The sequence below is a fragment of the Sander vitreus genome, chromosome 10 (assembly GCF_031162955.1).
Source record: "Sander vitreus isolate 19-12246 chromosome 10, sanVit1, whole genome shotgun sequence".
Lineage (NCBI taxonomy): Eukaryota > Metazoa > Chordata > Actinopteri > Perciformes > Percidae > Sander > Sander vitreus.
In genome coordinates this window covers 2,780,733-2,805,640 of record NC_135864.1, presented here as the reverse complement: position 1 = coordinate 2,805,640, position 24,908 = coordinate 2,780,733, and the positions used below count along the sequence as shown (strand labels likewise).

Below are 24,908 nucleotides of genomic sequence, written 5' to 3'. Positions count from 1 at the left end.
CCGGTGGGACATTAACATGCAGACACACTCTGAATATCAACAGTGAGGTACACAGCGGGAGGGAACAGGGCCATTAAGCTGCTTTGTAATGTACAGACGAGAGCCGTTGTCACGGCACACACACACACCCCCTCTCTCTTTCTTTATGTGTCCTCTATTGTTAGTCGTTAGTCTCTCGCCCGTTCCAGTAAACACTCGTGAGTCAAACCGCCAAACACTCGGGGCCAGATGTACGTACATTTGTGAATGTAGCGTTATCAGCGCCATGGCCAACCTGCAGAAAGCGCACGCTGTGATGCTTACGTCGTATTTACCAAACCTGCAGTTGATTGGGTAATCAGCGCCTTTCCCCGCCCACTATACCGTAGCAAAGCGTTAAGTACTGGTGCTATGATACGGCTGAGTGCGGACTGAGATATTCCCACTGCTGATGCTTTGACTGTTTGAAATGATCCTGATGCCGATATCTGTAATGTAGCGAGGAGTTTAACAACTGCTGGAATGTAAACGCTGAGTCGGAGATTCAGTGTCATCTTTGATTTCTTCCAGTAACTGTAATATTGCACGGCTGCTTAATCTGGAACGCTTAATGATTTCGTGTTCACTCAAATGAAAAAGTGTGATCCTTGTTGCAAAAATCTTTTCAGCTCGTCTCCTCCGATTACTGCTGCCATTTCACCAGGAGGCATATGCCAGGAAATTTCACCACAAAACAGAGGCGCGCTGTCACGGGCGTTTTTTGTACATACCGCAGAATACATTATTAGGCACACTTTACGCTTCCCCTCCATCTCTTTATGGGAAACTCCCACTTTCCCCTTGACCCTCCCGTGAATGCATATGCATGACACGGAAAAGCCCAATTTCAGTTCCCGCGACAGGCAGTCTGCCTTAGTACGTTAGTACATCTGGCCCTCGGAGTCAAACCGTCAACCACTCTGAATCACACCCGAAATAAACACATCGCGAAAGACACTCGGAGATTATTTTTGTCAGTTGAAAGCAAATATCAATCAATGTTCAATCCAAAGTTCAATTTATTTAATAAGTTAGTGTTGGAACCGATTTCCTTTCATTGGTTTTAAATGCAACGAGCAGTTTGTTGTATTTTAGCAGAATACTGAAAGCAACAGAACTGAGAACACTTTATGTATCGCAAGTGATATCGTTATCGTGATAGTCAACGTATTTATCACATATCGCATATATATTCCTTTTATAGTGCAGCCCTACTGGCTCCTTACACATGGAAATGCTACTGTCCTTAGAAATGTTTCGTCCTTATTTTGCGCTCCAATGTCTTTGTATTAAACACAAACACAAAAACTGGTTCCAGCTGCTTGTTGGCTCGGCCTCTTTGTACACAAACACACACACACACACACACACACACACATAGTGGTGAGAAAGTTTCAGACTGTGGGAAAAAGGACAAACCGGACGATCTCTGGTTCACCAGTCCCCGTCCCCGAGGAGACAGCACACACAGAAACACACACAGCACACACTACATGTGAACAAACATGTCAACAGAATTTCACTACACTTTGATTTTTTTTTGGGGTACTATTTCCTGACATTTGACCCGCTCTCAAACTCCTCACGACCCTGAGAGCTTTGTGCTCTGATTCCACATGTTACAGTTTACATTAGAGGCCGTGAAGTTACCATTTCACATGTCGACCGTGAGCTAACAGCAGTAAATCACAGGCCGTGGCTGTCGGCTTGAGTGTGAGTTTTGGGTGATTGTACAAGTTGTGGATTTCAGTATTGCCCAATTTTATTTTCTGTTTTCAAGAGCGCCAAATGGATCTTTTATCAGAAACTTTGACAGTGTTTGCTTTAGGATTTCTTTTTAGCAGTGTTGGCAGTCTGTCTGAACAACAACAGGTCTAATTCTTCATAGGGGAAGCAAAACCCAAATGACTACACCTATAAACTATTTCCAATTTATATTATATTCCACTGACTCACTTCCCGAATGTTTCCAGATGTTTGACATCAGGACGATGAGCTGACAGAACCAACAAGTTGAACGTCGTCCAATTAGAACGGACCCACCGCTGTGACGTTTTTGGTGGAGCTGTTCGTTTAACGGTCGACTCGGAAGAAAGCGAACGTTTTGACAATAAACTCCATCAACTACCACGACTTTGAATGTCTGGTCAGATTCGTAATCTTTTTTAGACCTTTTTCTATCATCCCATAGTACTAGATTTCAATCAAAATGTGGCCAATTTTAGACGCTATTTTATGTAGACAAAGATTTTTTCTGGTGCTGCTTGTGTTTAGGCAGCGTTTAACATCCTCCTGCTAAAATAAAAAGCATGTTTATACATCTCAACGTGAGGAATGGACAGCTAGTCTTTTAATATTCTTACGTCCATCTGCTGCAGCTTATTTAAACCAACCACCATGGGTTCAGTTTAGTGCAGACACACTGTTGTGTTCAGTGGCTCATTAGTAGACTGGATGTCAGCCAGTAAACCCTGTTGTTTCAGCTATGTTTCCACGGTGACGCGTGAAATGCCGCGGGGTCACAGGTCAGAGGTCGGTGGTTTGTGGGTATTTGGCAGCTGGGCGGAAAAAATGTGAGAGAAGCAACACATACACACACAGTTACTCACATCCACATTAGCACTTGCAAACACAGCGGCACTCCCCACTGGCACACACTCATTCACATTCATACAGGGGTAATTAGGTGTGTGTGTGTGTGTGTGTGTGTGTGTGTGTGTGTGTGTGTGTGTGTGTGTGTGTGTGTGTGTGTGTCACAGCAGGGAGCCGAACAGCCAACACTTCAGACGAACAACTGGACAAAAGCAACAACAATGGGAAACATTTGCTGCTTTTAGCCTTTAAATTGTGAGGACTTTCTGCTTTACATCCCCCCTCTGTTTTTTTACATCATTGTAGTACACTGAATATCTTTGAGTCCATAGACTTAAAGATTAAGTTTGGGTTCAGCAGTAGCGCTTGGTTTTGGCCCTTAGTGTACAGTAAGTACTGAAAGTTTACCATAGATTCAGATTCGTAATCTTGTTTACTTATTTTAAGACCATTTCCTTCATGTACAGCTGCTTCTGCTAGACATCATTTAACATTTATTTTAGTTAAACGGGGTCGGTGTAGACTCGTGTCACCATGACACACAGTTTTATTTGAGAATAGAAAAACAGTGGAGGTGACACTGATGTGTGAAGGGTCATTTTGTGTTAAAATAGCGTCGTCATGGTGTTTTATATTGGCTTTGTGAAGCTGCTGGAAGAGTTTAATTTTATGTCAGGGAATGAATGTGTGCAAGGCCTGACTTCTCTCTCACGCTGTAGGAGACTTAACAGGCTCAGAAAATACAAGCCTTTACTCCTACACACACACACACACACACACACACACACACACACACACACACACACACACACACACACACACACACACACACACACACGTTGCAGTGGTCGGAGATGGAGAAGGATGACACTAAGACTTCCTGCTTCCTGCTCAGCATGCTAGTCTGTGTTGGAGTGTGTGTGTGTGTGTCCCTCCCCAAATCAAGGACGTGAGGAGAAAAAATAACCCTCACCGGATTAACCTCGTCGACCCGCAGCCGAGAAACTCCTACAGCCCCGAAACACAGAGCCATTAAAAAGAGAAGTGTGCAGAGACAGAGAGAAGACAAGAGAGGAGGGAAGAGTTTATATCTGGCTCAAATGAAAAAGCATTATGAACACCAGACATCAGGTGAAAAGTCAGGGTGTGAGTAAAGCAAGCATCGTCAATATCTGAATTCATAGCTCCGTCTAGTCTTAAATGCGTTTAGATATTGTGTTTTATGACTAAGATAATGTTTATAACAGGCGTTTTCTTATTCCTCATTCACGTTGACATTTAAAAGGCTCTTAAAAAGTCTTTAATCTGACAGACAAAAAGGATGTGTGAAAGCCTTCAGATGTCTGATCGATGTTGATGTATTATTCAAGACGTTAAATGTTGTGGAATACAAGTAATGATACTATTTTAGATTTAGCATCTTGAATAAACTTTGAAATGTTACACTTATCTGGTGTGCTGATCCCCTGGTGGGAAACTTAAAGGGCCACAAGTTGAAATCCATATTTTTTTCCGATTCCGTTCAGCATATAAAGATATTATAAAGTCTCTTAGGCCGCGCCTGAAAACCTCCTCAACCTCAGGTCCTGCAAATAACTGCTTGTAGACACATTTAGTGGTCCAAGGAGACAACTTCAACAATCTATCCCTGAACGGCACTGAGATAAATCAGAGACAAGAGCAGCTTTGTCCACTTTCTGTTATTTTGTCTGTGTGGCGTACGGTGAATGAGTGACTTTGAAAAGACTAAAGTCTGACATTATCTCACATTTAAAGACTATGTCACATCTAACTAAGACTGTCATAACATGTAAAGACTGGGGATCTGGACGCCCGGTTAGCTCAGTTGGTAGAGGGGGCGCCCATATATAGAGGTTTACTCCTCGACGCAGCGGGCCCGGTTTCGACTCCGACCTGCGGCCCTTTGCTGCATGTCATTCCCCCCTCTCTCTCCCCTTTCATGTCTTCAGCTGTCCTATCAAAATAAAGGCTGAAAATGCCCCAAAAAATAATAATAAAAAATAAGACTGGGGATCTTGCAGGGTCGCACATTGCAAAACTACAACTAGATTCATTTTGAAAAATGTAACCAAGTTAGCTAGCTACTGCTAGCGTTAGCTGGTAACTTAAAGGTGCACTATGCGTTCCTGCATGGTTTCAGCGCGATTTCATTTTTGTCTCAAATGGTAGGCGTCTCTCCTTGATCCTCTAGCTGCCTGCCCCCTGAACACACTGTGAAAAAGCCCGGTCTCAGGAGACAACACGGGGGTTGTAAACGTCAAACAAACACTAAGGACACACCAAAATACAACAAACCACGTTCCAGCCAATCACCGACAAGATGGTTGGGGGAGGGGGTGGGGTTAGTGACAGTTAGTCAGTTAGTCATGACAGTTACAGAAACATGGGGGGAGGGGCGAGCTTTCTCTGTTTTGTTTGGTATTTACTTGGAACGTCAACAGAAGTAACGTCATGCAGGAACTCATAGTGCACCTTTAAAGGAAAGTCTGCAGATGTTCTGTTCACCAAGACTTAAAACTTAGGATAATATCAAACACGTTTGACTTTGTCGGAACGTCAAGATGGGAAAAAGACTGACTGGGACTGAGTTTTATGACCTTACACCAAACGATGGAGACGAGGGGAGCGCCCCGACTCCAGCAAGACTCTCAGGGTTTCATTCCGATATCGGAAATTAGTCTGCGACCGTGGAATCGCTTGAGAAGTCGTTCGTTGTAAGGTCGGCCTAATCTGTTTTCTCTGTCTCTTTCAGAGCGGTGCTGTCGGGGGGAGACATGGCGGCACTGAGGCGGGAGGTTCTGCTGTTCCTGGCAGGCGCTCTGCTGGTCTCCTGCGGCGCTGCGCCCACAGACATCCTGTATCGGGTTCCCGAGGAGCAGCCGCCCAACACGCTGATCGGCAGCCTGGCGGCCGACCAGGGCCTGCCCGACACCGGACACCTCTACAAGCTGGAAGTGGGCTCGCCGTACCTGCGGGTGGACGGCAAGACGGGAGACATCTACACCACCGACATCCCCATCGACCGCGAGACGCTGAAAGACTGCCGCAACCTGTTTGACGGCGAGAAATGCTTCCTGGAGTTCGAGGTGTCGATCACCGACATGGTGAAAGGGATCAGCACGGGGCCGCGGCTGATCGAGGGCCGCATCGAGGTGCTGGACATCAACGACAACACGCCACAGTTCTCCTCGCCCATCCTCACCCTGTCCATCCCCGAGAACACGCACATCGGCGCCCTCTTCTCCATCCCGATGGCGACCGACCGGGACTCCGGCATCAACGGCGTGGCCGAGTACTCGCTGACCACGGGGCCGGACGCCGACCAACTCTTCACGCTGCAGGTCGCCGTGGACTCGGACGAGAAGCTGCCGCAGCTGGTCGTCATGGGCAACCTGGACCGCGAGAAGAAGGACTCGTACGACCTGAACATCCGGGTGGTGGACGGCGGGAAGCCGGCGAGGGCGAGCAGCGCCCTGCTGCGGGTCACCGTCACCGACCAGAACGACAACGCGCCCAAGTTTGAGAGGAGTCACTACGAGGCCGAGCTGCCAGAGAACAGCCCGCAGGGACACTCCATACTGCAGGTCAGTACACGACAGCACTGCTTCTCAGGCTCTTCACAACAATGTTCCCCCTTTGAGCTGTGTTTTTAAGCCACGTACCCCCATTTGAACCCTGACTTACCCCTTACATTTCCCTATCCTTAAATTCAGGATGAATCTGTCCCTCTTAATGTCCGAGCGCTGCTGCTGCTGCTGCTCCTCTACAGTTTTTCTTGTCCACCAAACATTACAGTGGAACCTTTTGGCCCCGTTGGCGATAACACTGCAAGCTGCAGGACAACACGGCGCAGAGACTGCACATAATATGCTGCTCAATTATCCGTACAGACAGATGGTGCGTCGGAGGTGAAGCAGGGCGTGGGATCGCCGCGTGTAGTCACATATTAACCACTGATTTAACTTCACCTTTTAGCCCCTGGACGGGGCCGGCATTGCTTGATTTCTAACGTGAGCGATCAGACCAGGAAAGCCTCGGTTCAGCTCTGTGAAACAACCCCACCTCTCTGTAACATCCTCCTCTCCCTCGCCTCCCTTCCCTGCCTGACTGCAGCGCGACCAGCCAGCCTTCCAGCGAGTCGTGCATGACTTAATCTGAGTCAGTCATGAGATTATCCACGGGGCTTATTGGTATTATTGCTCTGGATGTGGCTCATTGCATTTCAGAGAGCCGAAGAATTCATTTCACTTAACGTGCGGTTCGAGGAGTGATGCTTTGAAAAAAAGCAGCGGGACAGCGCTGACTGGCGACCCTGACCTGCTTAAATCGTCCAATAGCGGCACAGACATGTATATCCCTGCTCTTTGACTCGCTCTTTGAAAGAAGCATACCGCTTCATTTACATATTTTACCCTATTTTCTTTAAAAAATGGATTTCCTTCCATCAAGGTTACACTTCATTACAGTAAAAGTCACAATGAACACCATCAGGTCTTCTTAAAGCCCCATTATTAATGTCTGAATATTCATAACGTTAAATATTGATGAGCCTGACAATTCTTGACTTGCTTGACAAAAGAAATCTTAAAGGTCCAGTGTGTAACGTGTTTAGTTGTTCATTCTCAAAATCTGTGTTGCCCGTTCACAAACTGGTCCTTTTTCATGAATATTTACCTCCACCATCAATTCCAAGTATTCATATTGGCTTGAAATTTTACATTTGCGTTTGCATGAACTGGAGTAGACCAAGGGGGAAAGCCTTTCTTCACAACGCGTAGATCCTATGGCGCCGTTTTGATGCTAACAAGCACTCACCTCCCGTTAGCATCCCATTGACTGCCATTCATTTTGACGTCATTTTGACAGCTGATCATATCTGAAGCGTCTAAAGACTCTATTTGTCCATTGTTTATTTCTAAAGAAACACGACAATGTATAAAAGGCTCCATTACCTTGTAGCTCACGTTATGGCTCCGTAGCAGACGTTTTTATAACAATAGGCTAACGATTGTGTCATAACCACGAGACTTCCTGTCTCATAGTAGAGGAGTTACCGTATAGTACAGGAGAAGCTCTCAGGCAGTTTGGACTTCCATTAGCTGTTTAAGTGTAATGACTAATGTTAACTATCATTTTAGTGATCAATAATGAGCCTGTGTCTATGTTATCTCCTTACATATACCTACGCTCTCCGTCTCTGCTAGATTGGGAATGATTGAGATTTCTCTTGGCACAGCTACCAGAAGACTTCCAACTTTCAGACAGGTTGCTCACGTCACATCTACGTCTTCAAGCTCAGTTGGAGGCTGCTCAGTAACGCTCAGCCATCACCGGGAAAGAGCTTCTAATGTCCTTCACTGGTCTCCGTCCAGAGACACGGGATCTGTTGGTCCATTCTGTATACAGTCTATGGGGTAGAAGCTCCATATTCATGCTCCATCTTGAAATACGTTAGCCGGTGAGGGACATACAGGACATACTGCTCCGCCTTTCACATTTTCTCTGTCACGTGATAAACTCACAGGTGCTGCTAATGCTGCTAATGGGTATCTTAGCTTCCCGGCCCTTTTTGAAACGTGACGGCTACCGTAGCTGTAATACGTACTTTGCAATGCATGCTGAGAGAGAGTTGATTGCGATATATGATCTCAACGCTAGATGGGAGAAATTCCCACACATTGGACCTTTAACTCAAGTCAACTTTACTTGCTTTTTCTGGAGCTTTAAACTTAGATTTTTACTCATTTAGTCATACATATTTAAGTGTTAATAGACTCTAGCTTTCTCCAGAGCTTTCAACCGCATCTCATGGTCATCCTAAGCGTAAAAGAGTCGTGGACGTCGAGTCAGCTGCTGTAGGAGACCATAGGATGCGATTAAAAAAGTCCCGAGAAAGTTAGTAAGCGGACCTTTATTGAAAACAAATTGTGTTCAAATAACCAACAATCAAAGTTAAAAGTCCCGTTAAATTAACTTGCAAGTGGACCTCGGGTTAAAACCTTTTATTCCTTTGAAATATTTATAATATATATTTTTTTGTTAAGAGTTAAACACAGATAATCTGCTGTGTGTATGCGACTTGACCAGTCGTAATAGACAAACAACCACACGACCGTTGTCACATTTGGATTCAAACGGTGCTCTTGCACCTGATTGGTGCACTCAAGTAGGTGACCTATCGCCTCGTTCCCCTCTAAGCCCCGCCTACTTCAAACCAGTAGTGAAATACTCAAAGAAAAAACACAGAAATCTGTCATATAGCACAACCAAACAGTGCTCTAACTTTGGCAGATTTTAGTTTTCATGTAGAAGCCCATAAATCAGAGGCAGAAGCTAAGAAATTGGGCCCTTTAATTGACTAATAATCCACACACACACACACACACACACACACACACACACACACACACACACACACACACGCACACACACACATTTTGACTGATTAATTAGATGATGTGTTCCTCCAGTGTAATTGCCCCCCTTTTCAGATGAAAGCTATCTTCAAATCTAAAGCTTATAAGGGACAAAAAGAATATCTGAGAATATTGATATTGTCATTTTCTCAAACAGAGACGATGAAAGACATTAAATATTTCCTTGAACCCCAGAGGATTAATCAGTTTAGAAGGAGGCAGCCCAAAACACTGAACTACCATGCAATTATAATGTATTTTAGTGAACAATAAACCAGACAGGATATAGAAACTGTGATGCAGTAAGTCTCAAGCATCGGCAAGGTGATTTTCTCAGAAAATAAAGTGAATCTTAGCAGCCCTCCTTGTAGAAATTGATTGATGGCTCAATTTGTAAAGATATTCAGGGTAAATGAGAGGTTCGCTGCGTTAAAACATGCAGAGACTCCGCTCCGTTGGTGAAGGAAACTGGTCGGTGTTGCTGGTTAATTGTTAACTGGGAGATAAACAGCGTTAATGTTTGCTGTACGCCTGAACGGCGCGGCCTTGGACAGCAGCCAGCTCAGCGCTGGCCTCATCACAGCGGCTCAACTGCTCAATACACAATCCTCCCGAGCTGTCAATAATTCACCGCTGTCTGCCGATGTCTGCTGCTTAAAGCCACAGTGGAGGAAAAGGAAATCAGTGGGCGGGGGAAGAAAATATAATTTCACTTTCATGCTTTCTTTAACCGTAACCTCTCCGACTTGGATCAGCGACTTCCACGGTCACCCCTGGGTTGCCGTGACGGTCTGTCACAGTCTGTGATCGTGAGCGGGCAGGAATCAAGATATTTATTATGTGGCAGTGAGAACCAGAGTCTGTGTTAAAAAAGAAAATCCCTCAGAGATTTCTGTTGGCTGCTTTAACCTTTTTAAACCCTGATTCCCCCCGTTTAAATGTTCAATTAAATGTTCACACACTTCTTCATTAAAGCTTTATCGTGTTTACACTGACTGACATTTTAAAACCATTTACTTCATTTTTTTTTTTTGCATTTTTGAAGAAAACGCTGAACCAGCAGCACCTGGGACATTTAAATCAGCTGTTCAACAACTAGTTCATTTAAAACTACACAGCGACCTACATTTCTTAAGAGCAGACGTGGCTTTGAATAAACGCAATTAACAAGTATTAGATGTGTAGGTAGAAAAAGCGTCCTAACGAGTAAATCCTAAGTGATATTCTGCTGAGTGATCGTGCCTTCTAATTAACTAATTAGCTCAGTTTACATTGGGTTTGGGCGTATGAAGCTGGAGCGTGTCTGATGGTGGTCCGGTCATGTCCTCTCTAGTCTCCTAATGGGCCCGAGGAGCCGGGGCTTTTCTGATAATGAGAGGAACATTAACATTCACTCATCTACCCATTAGATGCCAATGATCCTGCTGCACGGCCTTTAGATGTTGTTGTGTGGGTGTATGTGCACTCAGCTTTGATCGTCTATTATGTTTCACACACAGCAACAACACCCCCCCTCAAGAAAACACAAAGGGCTTTGTAGAGTTGCATTAGTAATGGTTGTGACTCTTTGTAAGTCAAATAATCTAATGTAACTGAGGTAATAGTGGGAATACAGCCTGCCAGTTACCTCTTAAAGATCAATTTTGACATTTATAGTAAATCTGCCGAAGATTGACACGTAAAGGCAGGGCACAATGAATGAAAGTTTTTGTTTCTGTACGTCCAAGTCATAATAAAAGCAAACTCTGGACTTTTAATGTGAAGTTGAAGATGTCATGCCTGTCATCAAACTGGACCATGCCCTGTGTTTGAACAGGAAAATGTCCATTTGATTGTCTTATTTTGACCGTTGTACATTCTGCAACTCCTGCAACTTCTAAATGTTGTTTGGAGGAGTTAAAGGTCCAATGTGTAGGAATCTCTCCCATCTAGCGTTGAGATCATATATTGCAATCAACTCTCTCGCGCCACGCAGTTCAAAGTACGTTTTACAACTACGGTAGCCTTCACGCTTCAAAAAGACGGTCTCTTGCTCTTTTCAATCTCCTTTTTCTGTTTCTGGGCGAAGAAGCAGCCTCCTGTTCCTGAAATTTGGATTTTTAATACGTGTGGTCCTCACCTACTCATTAGCAGCATTAGCAGCAGCTGTGAGTTTATCATGTGACAGAGAAAACGTGAAAGGCGGAGCAGTATGTCCTGTATGTCCCTCACCGGCTAACGTATTTCAAGATGGAGCATGAATATGGAGCGTCTAGCCCAGTTCATGCAAACACAAATGTAACATTTCAAGCCAATAGGAATACTTGGAATTGATGGTGGAGTTAAATATTCATGAAAAAGGACAAGATTGTGAACGGGCAACACAGATTTTGAGAATGAACAACTAAACACGTTACACACTGGACCTTTAAGAAGAACATGTACTAAAAACTAAAAGAGGATCAAAGTGATTAGGAGGCAGTAATATCAGGGTTCATACGTTTTGAAAAAACCTGGAAAAGTTATTGAATTTGAAAAATGCAAATCCCAGGCCTGGAAAGGTTTTGGAAACATAAAAAGACCCAGAAAGTTTTGGAAAAGTCATGGATTTTTTTTTTAACACAGCATAATAATATGTCATTAATAAATGTACTTCACGTCGTCTTAACCTCACCGTTCTATTCGGGGCGCAATATTACCAATCCCACTATGAACCACATCAATTGTCATTCATTTTATTGTTAAACCTCTGAGGGGAAACATTAACACAGATTTTTATTCTTATTGTATAATGTCGACTGACATTTTCAGGAATACATAGTCATGGAAATTTGCCAAAAAGTCATGGAAAAGTCATGAAAAAGTAATGGAAAAGTATTGGTTAAAATGCGTATGAACCCTGTAATATGTTTAGATAAAGTTTCTAACATGCAGGCTGGGTTTCAATTCATGATTTTGAGTTAAAATACTTCTAGTGGTTGCTAATTGCACAACCTTTAAGGGGGAAATGTGTTGTTCTTTTCGGACAGAGTTTAGCCATTAAAAACGATAAAACCTCTTCTTCCGTTCTTGCAGGTCAGAGCCAATGACGCAGACACCGGCACCAACGGAGAGATCGACTACAGCCTCCATCAGGCGTCGGAGGCCGTCCAGAGGCTTCTGCGCATCGACCGCTCTACAGGCATCATCTACGTCAAGGGCCTGGTGGACCGCGAGGAGGAGAGCTTCCTCAAGTTCTTTGTGGTCGCCAAAGATCGTGGGCCCAACTCCAAGAGCTCCAAGGTCCTGGTGACCGTCAACGTCAAGGACCAGAATGACAACGCTCCGGCGATCGAGATCCGTGGTATTGGCTTGGTGACGCATCACGACGGCGTTGCCAACATCTCTGAGGACATGCCCATCGGCACGCCAGTGGCGTTGGTCCAGGTGTCGGATCGCGACGAGGGGGAAAATGCGGTTGTGACGTGCGTGGTAGCCGGTGACGTCCCGTTTCAGCTCCGACCTGCAAGTGAGTCAGCTAACGATCGGAAGAGGAAATACTTCCTGCAGACAACTACCCTGCTGGATTACGAGCGTGTTAAGGATTACAGGATTGAAATCGTTGCTGTGGATTCTGGGAACCCAGCCCTGTCCAGCACCAACACCCTCAAAGTGCAGGTCACAGACATGAACGACAACACGCCAAACTTTTCCCCTGCGTTGCTCGAGGTGGACTTTGCGGAGGGCAACCAGCCAGGCGACAAGGTGCTGGATATCACGGCGACAGACGCAGACAGCGGCACCAACGCAGAGCTGGTCTACAGCATCATCGAGTCCCATGCCACCAGGCTCTTTGAAATTGAAGCCAACACCGGAGAGATTCGTGTGAGGAACCTGCTGGACCGGGAAGAGACGGAACGTTACGAATTCCGTGTGGCAGCAGCGGACAAGGGCCTTCCTAGCAAAACCGGCACTGCTACAATTGTGATTAACGTTCTGGACCGCAATGACAATGACCCCAAGTTCATGCTGAGCGGCTACAGCTTCTCAGTCATCGAGAACATGGCTCCGCTTAATCCTGTCGGTGTAGTGACTGTCACTGATGCAGATAAGGGCGAGAACGCCCGAGTGAGGCTGTTTGTGGAGCCGGACAACGGCAAGTTTGTCATCCAGAACGGCACGGGGACAATCCTGTCCAGCATCTCATTCGACCGCGAGAAGGAGAGCACCTACACCTTCCGCCTGAAGGCTGTGGACGCCGGTGACCCACCTCGATCCTCCTACGTGGGTGTGACAATCAATGTCCTGGACGAGAATGATAACGCCCCCTACGTCACCAAACCAGCAAACTCCTCCTATGTATACATGTCACCCGTCACCCCGCCAGACACCAGGGTGGAGATCGTAAAGGCTGAGGACATTGACTCCGGACCCAACAGTGACCTTGTCTACACCATCACAGGAGGAAACCCGTACGACCTGTTCGACATCTCGCCCAGCAGCGGGGAGATCAAACTGATGCAGGAGTTCACCGGGAAACACAACGGGCTGCACCGCCTGGTGGTAAAGGTCAGCGATAAAGGCAAACCTCCCCGCCACACCACCGCCCTCGTCCACGTTTTTGTCAACGACACCAAGTCCAACGTCTCCCTCATCGAGGCGTTGGTCGGGCACAGCCTCTACACCCCTCTGGACAGGGACATTGCGGGAGATCCCAACTACGCGCTCGCTCAACGCAGCAACATCCTGTACGGCAGCCTCGCGGGCATCGCCGGTGTGATTCTGGTCATCGTAGCCGTCGTGGTCATCCGACACCGACTGCAGAAGGACACAAAGAGCGGTTATCAGGCCGGCAAGAAGGAGAGCAAGGACCTATATGCGCCCAAGCAAGGCCCCAAAAATGGCAAAGGGAAAAAGAGCAAAAAGGGAAAAGCTCCCAAACCGGCGAAGCCACTGGAGGAGGACGAAGAGGCCAGCTTGCAGAAAGGCCTCAAGTTCAACCTCATCAACGACACCGTAAACGACAGTCCCAGAATCCACCTGCCCCTCAACTACCCGCCAGGAAGCCCCGACTTGGGCCGCCACTACCGCTCCAACTCCCCCCTCCCCTCCATCCAGCTGCAGCCTCAGTCACCCTCCGCCTCCAAGAAGCACCAGGCCGTCCAGGACCTCCCCGCCACCAACACCTTCGTGGGAACGGGCGACAACAACTCCACAGGCTCCGACCAATACTCGGATTACAGCTACAAGGCCAACCCGCCCAAATACAGCAGCAAACAGGTAGGCGACTACGCAAACACGCCAATGTACAACAGGGACATCTATTGGACCAACCGGGTGTGGTAGTCACGCTGGGACTGATTTGGCACAGCCGATATTCCTCCACCAAAGCTGCACTGATTCCCCTGCACAGCACCCACTTCCAAACGGCTGTTTTCCCTTTTGTTTTGTTTTTTTTAATTTGGTTTTGTTTACCATTTCTGTTCTGTTCAGTTTTTTTTTTAATATTCACACCATGAAACAATCACATAAGGGATAGACCAAATATGGGCTTAGCAATATTGATTTTTATTGGTGACCGTAACACCCCCCCAACATGAACTCTGACGATCCAGAACCAGAACATGCTGGAGGGTTGTTTTTATATATTCTGTATGTTTGTGTGGATTATTGTTGTTGTTCATGTTCCACAATGGCACGGTTCAAATGTTCAATTTCTTACAGTATTTAATTCCTGAAATATTACAGCACAAGATATTTTCATGCTTAAAGCAAATTAATAACAAGAATTTAATGGGCAGATTTGGGATATATGAAGATGTAAATGCTGAATAATAAGGGCTGGGTTAGAATAACCGAGTCTCCAATTAAAAGCTTTGTTTGAGTGATCTGATATCGATTCATAAAACCCCCCCAAAATCTTGTAATGTAGGCTAGGACTTTTACAGTGACATGTCACGTTAGTTCAGTTAAAGGTGCTGTAGGTAGTATTATGAAGATCCAGGACTTAACCAAAACATTTGAACATCCACAACTTCTCAGTCTCTCCCCCCTTTCTGCTAAAGCCCAAAATGGTCTCCTAAGCCCCTCCCCCCACAAGGGAGAATGAATGCGTGTGCATGAGCAGTGATTGACACGCAGTTAGACACCCCCCTGGCCCTGATTGGTGCATCTGAACAGTTAGGCACCCCCCCCTGGCCCTGATTGGTGCATCTGAACAGGGAGCGGTGGATTTTTGCAAATCTCACTACAGGCTGTAGGTGGAGCCAGAGGAGCTGGATTTATTTTTAATGACCTGCTTCATGTAGTTCTACTGGAACATAGGGTCAGTTTCAGCAGATATGACAGAAAGGTAGTTTTATAAGGCTTACCTACTGCACCTTTAAGTAAAAAGTACTTCAAACTAAATTTTTGGGGTCAATTCTTAATAAAACATGAAATGTATACGGGTTGCTTCTTGCTTGTACAACATACAGCAGAAGTTCTCTGAGAATCTCTTGTATATCCGAGCTAAAGTATCGTATCTGGACCTAATAATATTGAATCAAACTGGGACTAGAGCTGCACGATACGAGGAAAATACGCGATAACGTAACGATATTACTTGCGATAAATGAACAGATATTAGAGTGTACTCAGTTCTGCCTTTCAGTTGCTCTCAATTCATTGAATTGACAATGACAGGCGCCACTAAAAAAGAATGACGTATACACTTTAAAGTGCAGGTTTCTTCTGACACAATAAATCTCCTAGTGTCTCGTAATGTCGCAACCTTTCGCGTTATGTATATCGCGGCAGTTGATATTGCGATGACGATAAATACCGATATATTGTGCAGCCCTAATCGGGACCTTGTGACTTGGAAGTCTCTGGCGATACCCAGCCCTGCTAAATAATCGGTTCACTGTTCCCATATGGGTCTATCCTCAGCGTCTACATGTTTTTCCTTTTGGTTGGTTTTTTGTGTTCACTTTCACCGTTTTTCACTGTGGGTTAAATGAAGGTTATGAGTTGTTTTATAAAGTGTTTTCATTTTGGAGTTCTTTACGGCGGCCATTGCAAAGGTTCACGCTGACGTCCTCATTAAGTCTGAATGTGGGTTTCTTTCTTTCTTTCTCCTTCTGGAGAGCTGTGTCGAGGTTTTAAAGCCGCTCTTTATGGCTGGATCAGCTTGTTGAAGGGTGACAAAGAAGAGTGACTGTGAATTTTTTTTGGTACCCATTTTTTCATTGTTTCTTGGCTTTTATTTTGCCAAAATCTAGCCTGTCTGAGCAGTACTTTAGAGTGTTCCCATCCAGTTCAGACCAATCTACGGTAGTTTCAGCCCAGTCTTGGAGCCAAGCAGCGAAGAAAGAAAGAAAGAAAGACAGAAAGGGAATAAAAAAGAAAGGAGGAGAGAGGGAGGGTTGTAAAAAACGCCACTACACTATGAAGGAAAAGGTACACTAAAAGACTAAATGCAACCATTTCTTAACCTCCGCACCTCCTGTCAGGTCAGCTGAAAAACGACTTTTAATTCTTGCCGTGTTCCCAATCACCGGCGTTTGAAAGTCAATTGTTTGCACAGATTAATGGCAGGTCATTTTCTTAGGCGCCCGCTTTTCGCCTTCTTTTACCCAGAGTGCCTTGCTCTATTCTATTTAATGTACAAAAAAAAGGCTGGGAGGGAGGGGAGGGGATGAGGGGGGGGGGCCCTTTAACTGCGTGATGGCGACGAGCTTTCACGCCACATTGGCTGTTTCTGTGATGGACTAAAACAAATGTCACGTGCACTGTGAAAAAACTAACGTGAAGACAATCGCATTACGGTGTCATAGAGACTGTACATATATATGTGAACGACATGTCAAATATGTTTTGTTTTGTACTTTTTCATCTGCTGTTTCTGTTGCAACATTATCGTGTGTGTGTGTGTGTGTGTGTGTGTGTGTGTGTGTGTGTGTGTGTGTGTGTGTGTGTGCGTGCTTTACAAGGGCATTTCATTGTTCTGTCCCTGCTTTCTAAAGACTTTTGTTCACCTGTACCAAAGACTCACACACTCACACACACACACACACACACACACACACACACACACACACACACACACACCTGCATATTCACTGTCATCACCATCGTATTTATGAAGCCGACCGTGCTTCCTTGTTTGGTCGGTGTAGCAGAGTTCCTGCTGGTGTTCGCAGCGCTCTAGCTCTCCTGCCGGGGTAATATTTAGCCTGTTAACATTTGAGCTGGCAGGCGTCACACTTCACATTTAAAGCCACACGGCCTCTCATATCGACCCCATCACGATCATGTACTCTTTGGGGGAAAATACATTGTACAGTGTTTGTTTTTGTTGTTTTTTAAAAGCTAAAAGCAGATTTTATTTCAATAAAAATGTTGCTTAAATGCTACAAAAAAAAGTGGCGCTTTGTGCATTCACTGGGAAGTCAAAGTGTGTGTGTGTGTGTGTGTGTGTGTGTGGGGGGGGGGGGGTTACAAACAGGAAGTGGGAAACAGTGGGAATGAAGAGCTACTGTATTCCATTGCCATTTCCATCCTTCACACACATGGAGAGAAAATGTATTTTTTTTTTACAGAATAAATACTTTAAGTCCACTTGAATTTGAAATCCTTCCCCACACGATAAACTTTATTGGCAAAGCCAAAGCATGCAATAAATGTGACTCTAAATATTGTTTACAGGAAGATATGCACGGACATAGAGAGGCTTTGGACTCTTTCTCCTCTCCTGTCGTCTTCCTGTGGACATTCTTTGTTCTCTGATGTTCTTCAAACATTGTAAATGTAAATGGACTGTATTTATATAGCGCTTTTCTAGTACAGGAACCATTCACCATTTACATACTGAGGCCGAGACTGCCATACAAGGTGCCACCTGCTCATCAGATAAACATTCACACACATTTACACTCTGATGGCGCAGCATCGGGGGCAACTCTGGGTTCAGTGTCTTGCCCAAGGACACTTTGACATGGGACTGCAGGGCCAGGGACTAGAGCTGTAATCGGACCTTAAAAGTTCAGCCCGACAAGGCCCGAGCCCGACAAGTACATTTTGACTGACAGCTTTTTAAAAGCCCGAACCCGTTTACAGCCCGACATTATTCAAATGTGCGCACGCACACACAGCTCTTTAGCCTTTTGTCAAGAATGAGTCATTTCTACATTGTTTAACACCATTTATTCATGACTAACGGAGGCTATCGGCCACTTGGAAGTTGGAACAAAGAAAGGCCAGCCTCCGTTTCACCTCCTCAGCATCCATTTTCCTGCTAATCGAAAGACATCACCTGACCGCTCATTTACCGCGCGTGTTACGTGTATAATGATAGAAATTAAGACCGGACCCGTAGATCTCCAGCTCTACCAGGGATCGAACCACCAGCCTTCCAACTGACAGGCGTCTGCTCTACCACTGAGCCACAGCCGCCCCGAAAGATGGTTCTGCTAGTCAAGAAAGTCTCAGTTTGTCGTAGTACCACTTAGTTTTGTGTGAAACTGGTCAGCGAACAACATCTCTCGCACAATACACGTCACCTTGCTTGATGCTCGGCTTGCTCGTTAGCTAGCTAGCTCTTAGTTTCATCAGCCGGGAAGAGAAAGAACAAGCAAGACCTGTTGCTCGTGTGAGTAACGTTACGTCCCGGTACCAAACACACAGACATCGTAGCTTTAGCGAGACGTCACCTAGAGACTTTGGGGTGAGTAATCGTTCCAATTAGTTTTACTTTAACAGTTTTACGACAAACTGAGACTTTCTTGACTTGCAAAATTGTCTTTTAAACTGAAGAACATCATATGTGTAATTCATGGCTCAATTCAAACGGCATGAAATAATTACAGTTCACTAATATACTCTGAACAAAACTATAAATGCAACACTTTTGTTTTTGCCCCCATTTTTCATGAGCTGAACTCAAAGATCTAAGACTTTTTCTGTGTACACAAAAGGCCTATGTCTCTCAAATATTGTTAGTCAGTGAGCACTTCTCCTTTACCGAGATAATCCATCCACCTCACAGGTGTGGCATATCAAGATGCTGATTAGACAGCAGGATTGGCTGGCCACAATAAAAGGCCACTCTAAAATGTGTAGTTTTACTGTATTGGGGGGGGTCTTGAGTGGGCAAATGCTCATATTCGATGGCGTCTGGCACTTTGGAGAGGTGTTCTCTTCACAGGAGAACCCTATAGGGTTAGGGTTAGGGTAGAAGTGCTCACTAAAGACTAACTAACGATTTAGACACATTTGTGAACAATATTTGAGAGAAATAGGCCTTTTGTGTACATAGAAAAAGTCTTATGGCAGTTACACACCGGGCCGATAATCTGGCGAGGTCGGTGACTCGAGTCTGGTCGGTGTGTTCCGTGCCGTCGTCCGTCGGAGGAGCCGTCGGTCTTTATTTTGGCCCACCTGACATGCTCAGTCGGAGACAGGGCAGTCGGGACTCACCCGGAAATGGCGAGCGGGATGAGCGTGACTAGAAAATCTTTTAAACTGACCTTTGTTGATCTGAAATGAAGACAGATTCAGCAGCTGCACGGCCTGTTTCTCTCTTAAAACGTTTTCAGAAACACGTTTCGGTGAACTATTTTAGTCCAATATGAGATGGTATTCTGAATGAGCCGGCCGGTTGAAAAATCCAAAATCCAGAAGCAGCAGCCAGACCCACGTGACGCGTTCGTCCAATCAGCTGCCGGTTTTCATTTTTGGGCGACAATACAGATTAGCGCCGCCTGCTGTTATAGAGACGTATTACGTCTCGTCTTCGGTGTTCTGAGGCCGTCTGGTTGGTGGGTAACGGCCTTTAGATCTTTGAGTTCAGCTCATAAAAAATGGGGGCAAAAACAAAAGTGTTTGAAATAAGGTGTTACGTTGGTCCACCGGAAGGGGAGGGACTTTGCCTTTCTGTACAACTAAACAAAAATAAGAAAAAACTGCTATTTTCTACAGGTACGTAGGTAGGAACAAAGATACACATACTGTGCTTCATAAAAAAAACAACTTGAAGTATCTATATAGAGGTAAAAATATGACTTAAATATTTAGAGAGGGATACAAATGGAGCAAGGAAGTGCACTGAGTGTTTCGTATGCATCTCTTAGTGGATAACATTCGATAAACTAACAGTCACAGCAGCGAAGGCACAAGGAGATAAGTAACTTAATAAAACCACGACGCATATATATGTATATGATGGATTATGATAAGAGTAAATACACAGTTTATATTGCATGTTTAGACTCACATTTCACATTAAATGGATGTTATGTACGGGCAGTTTTTTCCCCCAGAGATTGGCATTCAAAAATGTCACTATTAGAAATGTTTTCTGCAGTGACGGCGTTTTGCCATAAATGTGATATACACTTTCCCCCCCCCCCGCTGCTGCATATTGTTGTTGCGGTGCACCGGAGAGCCGACGGTTAGAGAAGCAGGCTCGTGACCGACGGATGAACCCCGGCTCTCCCACCACGCCCGGGCTCTCGAACCCCCGACTGCTGGAGCGGCTCGAGGTCTGAGTAATAAAGTGTGAATGTTTGGAGGATGTTTTCCTGGAAAGAGAACATCACTTTTATGGAGAACTTTCCTAAATAAGTAAAAGAATTACAAGAAACATACAGTAAAGGCTCACCCTATTTTCCCACGTTTGTGTCTAAGTGACTAATGTGAACAAATATCTGTGAAATTTGTCCAGGATTGGGTAGGGCTGCAAGATATATCGACTCAATATCGTTATATATCAATATCAATATCGATATATTACAGGTGTCGCGATAACTATGCAATATTTAGTTTATTTTGTGGAGCGCTGCGTCCCGTCCGTTGGCTTAGTTGTGTTTGATTTAGAGCTTGAAACGCTATAATGATCATGTTTGATTGGCCAGTTACCGTGCCATTTGCACGTGTTAGTGCACGTCAGCGCACGGGGCCACTACGTGACAAACCCTATGGAGCGTTTGTGTGTGCATATCTCGACAGAGTGACAGTGTGAGTGAAGAAATAGAGACAACAAAACGCAATGAACGAGAGAAGGGAAAGAAAAGTTGTGTCCTGTTCTCTTTATTTATATATTATACTGTCCAACCAGTAGAACATGTCCTGTTCTCTTTATTTATATATGTTATACTGTCCAACCAGTAGAACATGTCCTGTTCTCTTTATTTATATATGTTATACTGTCCAACCAGTAGAACATGTCCTGTTCTCTTTATTTATATATGTTATACTGTCCAACCAGTAGAACATGTCCTGTTCTCTTTATTTATATATGTTATACTGTCCAACCAGTAGAACATGTCCTGTTCTCTTTATTTATATGTTATACTGTCCAACCAGTAGAACATGTCCTGTTCTCTTTATTTATATATGTTATACTGTCCAACCAGTAGAACATGTCCTGTTCTCTTTATTTATATATGTTATACTGTCCAACCAGTAGAACATGTCCTGTTCTCTTTATTTATATATGTTATACTGTCAAACCAGTACATGTCCTGTTCTCTTTATTTATATATGTTATACTGTCCAACCAGTAGAACATGTCCTGTTCTCTTTATTTATATATGTTATACTGTCCAACCAGTAGAACATGTCCTGCTCTCTTTATTTATATATGTTATACTGTCCAACCAGTAGAACATGTCCTGTTCTCTTTATTTATATATGTTATACTGTCAAACCAGTACAACATGTCCTGTTCTCTTTATTTATATATGTTATACTGTCAAACCAGTACAACATGTCCTGTTCTCTTTATTTATATATGTTATACTGTCAAACCAGTACAACATGTCCTGTTCTCTTTATTTATATATGTTATACTGTCCAACCAGTACAACATGTCCTGTTCTCTTTATTTATATATGTTATACTGTCAAACCAGTACAACATGTCCTGTTCTCTTTATTTATATATGTTATACTGTCCAACCAGTAGAACATGTCCTGTTCTCTTTATTTATATGTTATACTGTCCAACCAGTAGAACATGTCCTGTTCTCTTTATTTATATTTTATACTGTCCAACCAGTAGAACATGTCCTGTTCTCTTTATTTATATATGTTATACTGTCAAACCAGTAGAACATGTCCTGTTCTCTTTATTTTATATATGTTATACTGTCCAACCAGTAGAACATGTCCTGTTCTCTTTATTTATATATGTTATACTGTCAAACCAGTAGAACATGTCCTGTTCTCTTTATTTATATATGTTATACTGTCAAACCAGTAGAACATGTCCTGTTCTCTTTATTTATATATGTTATACTGTCCAACCAGTAGAACATGTCCTTTTCTGTAGACATGGTCCTTATTTATTTATTCACGTTGGACCAGTCCAATATGACATATGTCAGTTGAAATAAACCTTGTGTTGTAGGAAAACTTGTTTAATTAGTTATGAATCTATTTTGATGCGTTTTCCCGTAACTTTTGTAATTTTACAAAAATTAATATCGATATCGCAATATCACATTTTGTCAATATTGTGCAACCCCAGTATTGGGTGAGAACTCTGTAACTGGCAGCCATGGACCGGGCTGTAATGTAACCCTACAGGACACATGTTCACCCTCAGTTAGCATCCACTAAAAGTTCTGTTTTCACCGCTGACAGACTCAGATTATTATTATAAGTGTGTGACAGCATTATGAAAGGATCCCTACAGAGATAGACCTTTTAGTTAAAGAGGAAGATCCTTTTAGTTTAACATGAAACAGCCCTGAAATCACCATCACCAAACTCCACCAAACTCCATGTAAATAATCAGGACTTTTAGCGTGTATAGAGCCAGCATATCTCCACATGTAAATGGGTGAATTAAGGGTTTATTTCAACCAAACCAGAGTGGTGATTGTTGGAACAGTGGAAAGATGAACTAAGACGGCTTTTGATAGTTTTATTTTGTTTCTGTCAACTTTGAATGAAGTGTGTTTTTACGATGATAAAAGTCCTGATTATTTACATGGAGTTTGGTGGAGTTTGGTGATGGTGATTTCAGGGCTGTTTCATGTTAAACTAAAAGGATCTTCCTCTTTAACTAAAAGGTCTATCTCTGTAGGGATCCTTTCATAATGTTGTCACACACTTAGAATAATAATTCACACACTTAGTTCGTCTCTCTTAATACTGGACCAATCGTTGTTCCCATCAGTCACTTAGACACAAAAACATCGGGGTCCAGGTTGGAAGAAAACAAAACAAAACGAAGTTACCCTTTAAGTAAAAGAATTACAAGAAAAATATCATCTTCAAACCATAAAAGGAGATTATAAATTGCAGTTTGACTTTCATAAGATGCTTTGAGGCCCAAACAAAATACAGTTTCTCTTCATAACAGTCCACATGAACCATTGTGTCACTTTACAGCTTCCTCCTCGATGGCATGTCACTCACACACACACACGCACACGCACACACACACGCACACACACACTCACACACACACTCACTTGTGGACTTTGAACTTTGCAAACAGCACACAAAGGACCAAAGCTCCAGACAAGACTGAGCAGGTGCTCAACCTGCCGGGGGGTCAAAGGTCAAATATCACTCAGAAACAGTTATTAGCAACAGAGAGTGAAGAGGTCAGGGGTTAATTATGTCACTAACCCCACACACCCCCACCCCCACCACCAGACCCTTCCTCATCTCATCAGGAGTTCACATTAACAGTCCGGCAGCGTCCTTCCTGCTTTTTACGCTGACCAACTCGGCTGTCTCTATGGAAACACAACGACCTGTATGTGTGTGTGTGTGTGTGTGTGTGTGTGTGTGTGTGTGTGTGTGTGTGTGTGTGTGCGTTTGCTGACTCATAGTACTGACCAAATCTCCTCCACCTCCCCCCTTTTTCTCCTTCCAATCCAACACAATCCCTCCTTCTATGGAAAGCTCTGCCCTTTGAATGAAGAGATGTGTGTGTGTGTGTGTGTGTGTGTGTGTGTGTGTGTGTGTGTGTGTGTGTGTGTGTGTGTGTGTGTGTGTGTGTTGCCTGTCATTCAGTTTATATAAGCTCGGAGCTGTGTGTTTGTTTGTTTCTCTCTCCCACACACACTTTATGCTTTAATGACTTGCAACAGTCTGAGTTACATATTTCCATGTAAACAATCCGAGTCAAAGTGTTCCATTCTTAGTCCCGTTTATTAAAGACATTTATAGAACAACTAACGGCTATTTCAATGTGGATTAATCTGTCGATTATTTCCTAGATTAATCGATTAGTTGTTTGTTCTATAAATTGTCAGAAAACGGTGAAAAATGTGGATCAGTGTTTCCAAAAAGTCCTGTGTCTGGCTGCTCCTGTGTGAAGTAAACGCAACATATTTCATCTTTCTGATAAGATATATGGGACTTTTTGCAACAAAAATGCGGGGAATCATGCAAGCCCCGCATATTTTGTGCAGAAATCGGCAATTTATGCGGAGAAAGTGAGGCGTGTTTGAAAAAATATGCAGACTTTTGCTGATTATGCATTGAATTATGTGATCGCATAATCATGTTTTTCTGGAAGGACCGACTAATTGCCAGAAAAAAACCCATTTTAGAGCATTTCAAGCTGTTAGAATGTTGCCGTTTGTTGGAAAATGAGCTACGTTGGTCCGACTTTCTACAACTCCACCAGACCAGACTGGACATGTCACACTCTACCGACTCCACCAGACCAAACTGGACATGTCACACTCTACCGACTCCACCAGACCAGACTGGACATGTCACACTCTACCAACTCCACCAGACCAGACTGGACATGTCACACTCTACCGACTCCACCAGACCAGACTGGACATGTCACACTCTACCAACTCCACCAGACCAGACTGGACATGTCACACTCTACCGACTCCACCAGACCAGACTGGACATGTCACACTCTACCGACTCCACCAGACCAAAC

General features: G+C 44.1%; 1 protein-coding gene across 2 annotated transcripts in view; it reads left to right on the top strand.

Annotated features, from left to right (window-relative positions):
• The window catches only part of LOC144524040 (protocadherin-1-like), a 248,138-nt gene that overhangs the window by 12,779 nt on the left and 210,451 nt on the right, over positions 1 to 24,908 (top strand). Inside the window, exons 2-3 of one of the 2 annotated variants that reach the window (XR_013502574.1) lie at positions 5,384 to 6,215; positions 12,102 to 15,189. Coding sequence is in view for 1 of the 2 variants with exons in the window: in XM_078260004.1 (XP_078116130.1) it covers positions 5,406 to 6,215; positions 12,102 to 14,285 (2,994 nt within the window). In the remaining variant the exon portion in view is untranslated. The remainder of the gene's footprint in view (positions 1 to 5,383; positions 6,216 to 12,101; positions 15,190 to 24,908) is intronic. The other variant, XM_078260004.1, reaches the window with a different exon arrangement.